This window comes from Bactrocera latifrons, unplaced genomic scaffold (genome assembly GCF_001853355.1).
Source record: "Bactrocera latifrons isolate USDA-ARS-PBARC rearing strain unplaced genomic scaffold, ASM185335v1 scaffold_452, whole genome shotgun sequence".
Taxonomy (NCBI): domain Eukaryota; kingdom Metazoa; phylum Arthropoda; class Insecta; order Diptera; family Tephritidae; genus Bactrocera; species Bactrocera latifrons.
In genome coordinates, this window is record NW_017537104.1 from 13,670 (window position 1) to 24,364 (window position 10,695).

Below are 10,695 nucleotides of genomic sequence, written 5' to 3' on the forward strand. Positions count from 1 at the left end.
TGATTTGCGCCCACGCCCCGACGGAAGAGAAGGACGATGTGACCAAAGATGCCTTTTATGAGTGCTTGGAAAGCACTTATGAGAGCTGCCCCCGCCACAATGTCAAAATCGTGCTTGGCGACAGGGTGGGCAAAGAAGGTATATTTGGCACTACCTGGCTGTCTCTGGATCGAAAAGCCACCAACCAGATCGATCATGTTGTGATAGACGGAAGACACGTCTCCAGTGTTTTACATGTGAGTGTGCTCCGAGGTCCAAACATCGACTCAGACCACTATCTTGTTGCAGCAAAATACGCACGCCATCAAACACAAGAAAGGTTGGACGTCGAGAAGCTACAATCACAAAAGACAGCCGAACGATTTTCTACTCGGCTTGCACTCCCGCTCTCTGAGAGCACTCGTCAACAACTCGGTATAAGGGAACTGTTGGACGGCATTTCAAACTCCTTACGTACAGCTGCAACCGAAACCATTTGTTTTCGGAAAGTACAAAAGAGCAGTTGGTACGACGAGGAATGGCGTATCGCAGCGGAGAGAAAACAGGCTGCCTACTTCACAACGTTACGATCGACCACAACACCTTCGGGATGGGATAGATACCGAGAGTTGAAGAGGGAAGCGAGACGCATTTGCAGACAAAAAAAAGAAAGAGGCCGAAATGCGTGAGTACGAAGAGATTCGATGACGATGGAGCATACGTTACATTGCCCGACCATAAAGAAGTTCGAATAGGAATTACCCGTCTGAAGAACAACAAAGCGGCGGTGGCCGATGGATTGCCAGCCGAGCTATTCAAACACGGCGGCCAAGAACAGATAAGGAGCATGCATCAGCTTCTTTGTAAAATATGGTCGGACGAAAGCATGCCCAGCGATTGGAACTTAAGTGTGATATGCCCAGTCCATAAAAAAAGATACCCCACAATCTGCKCGAACTACAGGGGTATCCCAGTCTCCTCAACATTACATATGAGGTTCTATCGAGCGTATTGTGTGAAAGATCGAAGCCCACCGTCAACAAGCTGATTGCACCTTATCAGTGTGGCTGATAAGGAGAATCGACACTCACCACCTCTTCGTCGATTTCAAAGCTGCTTTCGACAGCACGAAAAGTAGCTGCCTTTATGCCGTTGAGCAACACCAAAAGCTCCGTCAGAATCGGGAAGGACCTATCCGAGCCGTTCAATGCCAAACGAGGTTTCAGACAAATCGATTCCTTATCGTGCGACTTTTTCAACCTGCTTCTGGAGAAAGTAGTTCGAGCTGCAGAACTAAATAGAGAAGATACCATCTTCTGTAAGAGTGTAGAGTCAACCAGCTGGGCAGCGGCACCTTCCCAATTAAGGGACCTGACATTCCAGGTGCATGCCTTCAATTCGTAGTCCTTATTTTGTTTCGCCATTATCGTCATCAAAAGTGGGGTCTCTCATCCGAGGCTGTTGTTGCGTTTTCATTAGGTTGATTTTTTTACGTGGCGGGTTCCAGCGCACAACCCTATACAGGGAATTTTTCCCTTCTCACTTTAGTTCGCTTTCAAAGGGATGTTCTTAAGCTACCCAGAGGATACTTGGTCAAGGACCGGAAGTCGTGAGCTGCTTGAGTCATATGTGAATGGCGATCAGAGAACTTTCCTCACCTGCGTGAACTTCTACACATGACTCCATCCTCCATCTAAAGTAGGATCAAAATAGACTAAAAACAAATGAAATGCAAATTGGCTAAATGTTGTTAAATAAATATACATATCGTCACCAGAAAAGTAAAATAACGTATCATCAAAAAATTCGAAATAGGGTGTCTTATTGACTATGATCCACTACTTCAAGTTACATACATAATAATATATATGTTCAACATTTTCAGGTTCTGCGTTTATATACAGGGTGGCTGATGGAAGCCGCTACCAAAAAAATTAACTAACTTTTTTTCTATTTAATGAATCTGATAATTTTTTTTTTATTTTGCAGATTGACTTTTACATTTAACAAAAATGGATAACTGGGACACTGAAACAAGAATTTGGATTGTCCGCCGCTATTACGCACTGGAGTCCGTAGTTTCGGTTCAAAGAGGCGCACCTTTGGCGGCAATCCTCCGAGCAGATGGACCATAATGATACTTGTAAGCAATTTTGCCGAGCATGGGACAGTCAACAGAAGACCTTACCATCGAAACCCTTGAGTTCGAATGGAGGAAACAATCGCTGCTGTAGTTGCTGCCATTCAAAACAATCCACGTGTTTCGACAAGAAGCTTATCTGCTCAAATGGGTGTAAGCAGACAGTCATTACGGTCAATTATGCACAAAGATTTGGACTTATTCCCATATAAAATTCAAATGGCCAACAAACTGAACGCTGCAGACTTGCCGATTCGCTTGGAATTTTGCCAGAAGATGCTTCAGATGGTGGAAGAGGATGGAAACATGTTGAACTGTCTTTTCATGTCTGACGAGGCCCATTTCGATTTAAACGGCAACATGAACAAACAAAATTGTTGAATATGGAGTGCTTCCAACCCACAGATACTCCATGAGACGGGATTGCATCCACTTCGTGTCACAGTGTGGTGTGCAGTTTCATCACGCTGCATTGTCGAGCCCTACTTTTTCGAAGAAAGCGGTCACACCGTTASSGTTACTGGAGACCGTTACGTCAGCATGTTGAGAGAGTTTTTCTATACAGAATTACGCYGAATGAGAATTTCTTTCAACTCTGTGTAGTCTTAACAAGATGGTACATGTTATGAGAGAATTGCGACCAAAATTTCCCAATAAGCTGATATCCAGAAACTAAACATTCCGTTGACCACACAGGTCGCCTAACCTTACTGCACCTGACTTTTTCTTGTGGGGTTATTGCAAACAGGAAGTCTACAAAGCAAAGCCAACAAGTTTGAATGAACTAAGGCAATCCATTCGAGAAACAATTGCTTCTATTCCTGTCTCAACTTTCCAAACAGTAATGAAGAACTTTTTGGTAAGATGCCGCACATGCATCAACGATCAGGTAGGCATTTAAATTCCATTATTTTTAAAACTAATTAAGCTATATTTAATAAAATTGAATGAGCTTTAACATGAATAAAGGAAAAATGAATTCCATAAACTGAAAAAAAAAAAATAATTTGAGTTTCTTAATGTAACAAAATCTGTCTCTTATACACATCTAGATGTGTATAAGAGACAGGTATAAACCAGCTTTAACCAATATTATTTATATTTTAATGCAAATTACAAAGCATTCTGTACTCATAACAGTGTATCTTTGTGCATAAAATAAATAAAATTGGAAGAAACTTGACCTTCCTATATAACTAACATCAGGATTTTCGAAAATTTGTCTGTGTTTACTCCATGTGGTTGGTGATTGTATGTAAGGTACTTTAATGAAACTCAGTGAATATTTTTTTAATATGTGAATAGTTCAAAAAAAACCCTATTCTAAAAAGTTGTAAACATTTTTTAATAAAATAATTTTCCTCATATACGCAAACTATTAAAGTTATTTTATCGAGAGTTGAAATTTTCAAAATTCATAAGCTAAAAATTTTTCATATTCTGTCGAAATAAAAAAGTACTAGTTCAATATCTTGTCTCAAAGAATACAAAAAGAGTTTTGCAAAAGTGTTATAAGGGATTACATTTCAGTTATTAAACACATGACAAAACTGTTATAAGAGATATATTTATATATTTATTAGTTTCTTCAACAACTATAACGTATTATAGTAAAATATTCTTTCAAGATCTGTATGGAAATTATTTTTCGTTTAAAATTTATAAAAATAAATTGAAGTAGATATTAAGTCAAGTGTTTCCAAACACTGAAATTATTTAATTTAAGGTAATAGCAACTAAGTAATAACAAAAAAAGAAACACTTTCGAAAAGATTTGAAACTCAAAAATGCAGATCTGGCATTCGGTAATTTAGTACCGATTGTTTATATAGTTGCGATCGCTGTTCTTTCAGTATACGTTGTGCATGTGTATATGTGAGTGCACAAGCGTATGAACATACATTCATATGCCTGTTTAATAAAATAATATATACATATAAGTAAATTAACGTACAGATACAGTGTTATAGTATCTGTAAGAGCACGCGCTCTATTATTTCAAAATCAAAGAGCTTCAACTCATACGCAAGTTAATCGTTTGTGTTCTTTTGCGGATCACAGTGAAAATTATATTAAATATATAGAACTTTTTAAATGTTTAATAATCTGGATGTGGTTAAATTTTTGAAATGTTTAAATATAATCTTACGATATGTTGTTACCTAAGTAAATGTGGTTGTTTGGAAATACATTGAAAAAAATTAATAGGAGAAATTTGCATTTTTAATAACAGAAAGTTATAGCTGATGGAAACGAGTACAATATGTAAGCTTCACGTATTTGTGGTAACAATTTACTACAAGAAAAGTATTTCGTTTTATTTTGCTTTTTAATTGTTTTAACTATTAAAAAATAGTGTTGATTGTTACTTTGTAGGAATTCTGCCTTAAAGAGTGTGTGTATTATGTTCTATGGCTAAAAATATCCGCATGGATTGATTGAAATGTGGCACGCAAGGTAAACACTACAGCAATGTACATATATGTTTTACAATAAGGCTTGCACAATAGTGGTATTAAATATTCCACATGTGAAATAGTATATTACTATTATAATTTAATATTTTTACTTTATAAAGTTAAAATATTTGAAATGGTGGTTACCACAATATTCCTTTGCTAAAAGTTGCTCTCGCCTACAAAAATGTTACGCATACATGTATTATTTATACCTGGGAGCTTAAGAAAAAAAAAAATAAAACTAATCCTTATTCCTATTACTACCTTAATAAGGGTAAAATATATTATATAATAAATCAACTTATATAGTATAGTGTACATACATTTTTTACCTCAGTGCTCTCAAGTTTATATTCTATTCGAAGATTTCTTATCTTCTCAGATAAGTCCTTCAGATTGATTCTTTTACTTGTAATGAAAAATATGTATTTATATCCAACGTATTATTATTGTATACAACATTCTCAAACAGATTTTATTATTATTAGGTTTTCAGTAAAAATTAAGCTCAATGTTTATTTTCAAAGAGTTTGACAATATACTTAAAGCTTAAGTCTTTACGATTCATTAAAAGATTTTTAATTTTCAAATTTAAGAATTTAATGAACTGCAGTATAGAAAGTTATTCGTAGAAAATAATTCTGTCTTTGTGTCTTGCCGGTATTAATACAGAGTATAAATATTCTTCAGCATAGATTTTGATATTAAGTTATTGTTAACTTTGAGACTTTTAGGAAGAGACATATTGTACCATATATAGTAGAATTCCATATATAAAATAGAATTTGCTCGTCTAAATTTATTTATTTTAAGTAAAGATACACTGTTATGAATAAAATACGCTCTCTTATTTTTATTGATATAATGTACATATTGGCCGATATATGCAGTACAATATCACCCGGAAATTTTAAATTCTTTATATTAATTATATGGGGGCTAAGGGAAGTATTAGTCAGTTATATATATCACACGTTAACAGACATTTTCTTTTAAAAGTCAACTATAGGTAACGGGGTCTAAATATTCGGTACTTAAGGGCTTGAACGATTTTTATTGGATTTAAAGAGTTTTTGGTCATTAGGTAGCACACACTAAAGACATTATTCATGCAAAGTTTTATACCGTTAAATTAATTACTTCTTGGTTTGTATGATGGGACGTGAAAGAATCAAATGTAGTTTAAAATTGTGCTACATTGAAAGTAGACGAGGTCGTAGTCCAATTTCGCCCACTGTAACATAGGGATATGAGAAGAATTCTGTGTACTAAATTTAGTCGAAATTAGGCGGTCGGGTTCCTAGATATGTTCTGTCACCAAAAAGTAGGCGGTTCCACTCCCATCGTCCAATTTTGATCCCGGTTCCTGTAAAGCCGTGTCACACCATATTGGCGGCAAATGTTTGCATCTCTGACGCATTTAGTTATTGACTTATCGAGTTTTTAGTAGTATTGAACAGTACCGTTATATTCGGAGAGAACGCGGTTTTCATCCGATTTCGATTCCATTTCCATTTTCACAATATTGGTAGGACTTCTAATAATATGTGTGCTGAGCAAATTTGGTTGTTGTTGCTTAAATGGTTTAGGATRCATACATACATATATACAATAAACTTATTAAAAGGCGAGGTAACGCCCACTTTTTCAAAATTTTCTCACAGGTGCCTCTGGCTACTGCGATCCCTTATGCCAAATATGACTTTATATCTTAATTTTTCTTCGGTTAATGGTGATTTCTGGGCATGGAACTGTTCTCACGCTACATCCACGAACTCGAACTTTTTTTTGCACTTGGAAACCTGCATGTCAAGTTTAATCAAGATATCTCAATTTTTACTGAAGTTACAGCTTGCACGGGCGGACAGGCATTAAACCGGTTTTCAACTTTTCTCGTCACCCTGCTCATTTATATATGTATATACAACCCTATATCTATCTCGGTTAGTTTTAGGTGATACGTACAGGCGTTAGATGAACAAAACAAAAAGAGGAGAGTATTAATTATATTATAAAAAGGCTTCAATTATATTATTCTATTTTACACTTTTAAATATCTGAGAGTGTGAGAAATTATTTATGGTAAAAATGAAGAAATTGCTTATGTTTAGAAATTTATATGCAAACTTTCGTGCTTCGTATATTTATGTTTACTTTAAGTAGGTTCTTATTTAGAAAAATGATATGCTGTTTGGTAATGAATCTATTTCATAGAAGTAATTTATCTAATAGAGTATGTTAAAAAATGCTAAGTGTATCACGCTTCCTAATGCTTATATTTACAGGTGATATCAATCCACTTCGAGCTTTTGGAGTATGGTAGTGATTTGCTTTTCTTTTCGTACGTAAATGAAAACTGTTCTTCATAGCTATTCATCATTCATTGTGTAAATAGCTGTAACAGTAGCTAAAAATATCCGAAACGTTAACTACACAGTAAGGATAATACAGCATTATTTTAGCGAGTCTTCGTAAACATAATGATTTCTGTTCTAGTTCACTTTATCCGAATGTATTAATCCCATTCTGAGTTATAGGAATACTAAGGTCTTTATGGATATTTTTTATTACACATGCATCTAAGCATTTTAGATTGGAACCTTTGCATTATATCAACATTAGTTGCACAAGTCTTACCCCATAGTTTAATGCCATACATCCAAATCGGCTTTATGATCGCATTATAAAGAAGCACTATGTTATCTAGGCTAAGTTTGGAGTTTTTATTTAAAAGCCAAATAAAATTTGCAGCTCTTATCTCTATGCAAGTCATTTTACTAGATATATGTTTTCTCCACGTAGGTCTTCTATCTAGGTGAATACCAAGATATGTTACTTCATTCGCTTGGGGTACAAAAATATTGTTTATTTTTGCTGCCGGATACATTTTTGCTCTCAGCGAAAACGCTTGAGCCACGTCTAGAAATATTGCTGAACGGTACCCTCTGTACTGAAATGCTTTTCTTATTTCGTTAGAAATTCTATTTACTTGCTCTATCGTATCGTTTTTCACGAAACCCGAATTGGTGCATTGTCTTATATTATTTTCATGGAGGAAAGGAGTCATCTTTGACAGTGACCTTTTTTTAAAATAATTTAGAAAGGCAGGGTAGAAGACTGATTGGTGAAGAAGCCTGTGTTAAGTCTTTCCCAGATTTATCTATTGACATAATCTGCGACTTTATCCGTGAATTAGAACAGTATTCGAGATTAGGAATTGAATTGAAGGGCAAAGTGAGCACTTCTACGTCAATATTTGGTAACTCAACTAGCATTTTTGGGTAATATTATCATGTCCTTGTGACGTTTTTGGGTTAAGTTGTTTTATTATTCTAATAATTTCAGAGGGTGAAGTCTTAAAAGACTCGAGTGACTCGTTAACTGTGTTGGGGAAGCTGGACAAGTCAAAGATGTTCTTTGGGAAATTAGGTTGAAATACCTTTTCTAGGTTATTTGCAAAACAATTAGCCTATTTCTCGTCACTTCGGGCCCAATTTCCACCCAAGTCTCCTATAATCCCGGTATAAAGAAATATTTTTTTTTTTTTGTAAGATGAGTTTCTGACAATAGCATTACATCAATGTTATTTCCATCTAGAAATCTAATAAGTTCCATAAACCGTTCCCTCAATATAACAACAGCGTATAATTTTTTTTGGGTTCTGAGAAAGTCGAGTTTAAAGTTTTTGTCAAATCAGATGTCTATTAAAACCTCAATATCGCGGTAAATAAAAATTCTTCATAGTGGATTTTTCGATGAGTACATTATACCGTTTCTTGCCTTTAAATTTACCAAGTTTTTTTATTCTACGCATCCTTTAAGACCATAATTATGTTATTCAAAGCGCAAATCCTCCATATAGGCCATTTTATTTTTTAAGGAATTCGTATGATGTATCTGATATATTATTTTATTTTGTATGGTATACGCTGTTTTATTCAATAATTTTACGGTATTTTTATTAAAATATTTCATCTCAAAAATATCAATTTGTAACATTATAAAACAGTAATTAATTCATAGTTTTGTTAATTCAGTGGCATTTATTCATTACTTTCCAATTTGGGTTATTATAAACAAAAAATGATGACAAATGAAGGTATACATTGCGTAAATCAAAAATAACTAGAAATTCGTCTTCATTCATTACAAATTGGCAGCTCTTTATTGTATTTGCCAGTAAACGAAAAGTTGAACACCTTTTTTGTTTTTCGCGTTCCTCCAATATCAGTTACCTTTAAGTCTCCATCCCATTCCTAATTGTATAATAACTGTTTTCGTTGAATTTTGTTCACTTGGAGTAATTTAACATTAAGCCAATTTACCGATTCATTTTTTATATTTTTCTTAAGGCTATGTCTTAAACTCGAAAACATGGCTTTGAGATCAATCATATCACTGTATTGAAGCCTCTCTACAGCATATGGGTTTTTCCGTCTTGCCAGTCTCATTATAGTTGGCCATTCTGCCGGCGAATAAACGTATATACTTCTTTACGCACGTTCTATTGCAGAGTGCATCAAAGGTACTTAATTGTTATCGAATTAAGCTTCAAGGTATTGTTGATATAAATCAATAGTGTAGCAATGAACCTGTTTCTGTTTTGTGAACTTTCGACTGTAATACAGTCCTCAGCGTTTTTGTGCCTCTCGCATGTTAAGCAGGTGTCCGTTTTTGGACGGTGGAAAGAATAATTATAATTCATGCAAAATATCCGGCGATAAATGTTTTCTTTAATGATAGCGTCCGAGTGGAGTTCTTTGAATAAACCGTACATTTTTGATATTGTTAAGTCGGAGGCAAGATAAAGTCGTTGACTTTTTGCTTGAGTGTAATGGCTTTCGACGGCTGGAAATGACTCGATGTGCTGTTTGATAAGCGCAACTGTCTCTTCGTCTAATTTTCTCTGGTGGCCATGTTGACCCCTCTTATCAGTAAATTCATTTTGGCACATCTTCTTGGCTAACACAGATATTGCGCCGTCTGACAAGTTCAAAGTATTTAAAAAAACTTCTTGCATACCTGTTTGGCTTTGAGAGTATAATTAAATGTGTTCGCCCGCCGTGATCCAATTGTCAATGGCCTTTTGCACTTCTCAATTTTCACGCAATTGGCCAGGAACAGTCGCTGACTCGTATAGTCGCCTTAATTCCAATATTCTGCATTGATCTCTGTGCGCTCTTCTTCTGAGAAGTTTTCTGTGCAATTATGGCGGCACTTACAGTCAATAGGTTTCTTCAACTCTTTTGCCACTCAGTGACATACGGGTTCCCTTTGTTGCGATGATACTTCCTTTTATTCTGCACCCATTTATTACTTTCAATCTATTGTTCGGAAATATTTCAGAGTCAGACGTGGCTAGACCCAAACAATATTTCTCAAAAGCTGTTTGCTGTACTCACCTTTCTCTTTCGCGTAGGTATAGTTCTACCATTTTCATTCTTGTTATTGATATAAGTATCACCACAGTCTGTGATTTCTTCTAAAACTTCTAAAACTACATCTGCCTTTTTTCAATGAACAAACTTTCTCTGCGAAATGAATTTGCAAGCTGAAATTTCAAATGACTACAATATTTCCTTGGCATTCATGTAGTCAAAACAACGAAAAATCGCATAGGCTACTACTCTTGTAAATTTCTGATAAAACTTTCGAATTTGTATTGAATTGCTTATGTGGAGTATAGAAATGGTCGGAATAAAACTATTTCACAAACAATAGTGTATATTATTATAAACTATTTTATGAGTTAAAGTTTTGATAAATTGTATTTATTTCTACAGGCTAAAATGGAGTATAATGCGCATACACTGTTATTCTTTTAACAACTTTGCAGCGGCAATTTCAAGCAAAATAGCGCTTATTGAGGGAAATTTTTGAACATGAAATTATACACCATTTTTTCCAATGACATTTTGACCTACTTTGTGGAAGTAGAATTTGACGAAATTTTGACCAGACATAGAATCAATGATGAAGATTCTAAATATGCAATAARAAAAATAATGGCGTATGAGCACACACGCTATTGGTATATTGAGGGGATGAAACAAATGTTCAATACACTCATTTTTTACTTAAAAAAGTTTGCAACATTTGGTTTTGTGATTTGATTAT

At 34.8% G+C, this 10,695-nt stretch overlaps 1 protein-coding gene and 1 long non-coding RNA gene across 10 annotated transcripts in view; one reads left to right on the forward strand and one right to left on the reverse strand.

Annotated features, from left to right (window-relative positions):
- The window catches only part of LOC108973074, a 54,733-nt gene that overhangs the window by 8,431 nt on the left and 35,607 nt on the right, over positions 1-10,695 (reverse strand). The window lies entirely within an intron of this gene.
- LOC108973072 overlaps positions 3,815-10,695 on the forward strand; it is a 127,414-nt gene continuing 120,533 nt past the window's right edge. Inside the window, exons 1-2 of one of the 4 annotated variants that reach the window (XM_018940089.1) lie at positions 3,815-4,384; positions 4,476-4,576. Coding sequence is in view for 2 of the 4 variants with exons in the window: in XM_018940092.1 (XP_018795637.1) it covers positions 4,563-4,576 (14 nt within the window). In the remaining 2 variants the exon portion in view is untranslated. The remainder of the gene's footprint in view (positions 4,385-4,475; positions 4,577-10,695) is intronic. The other 3 variants (XM_018940092.1, XM_018940091.1, XM_018940090.1) reach the window with 3 other exon arrangements.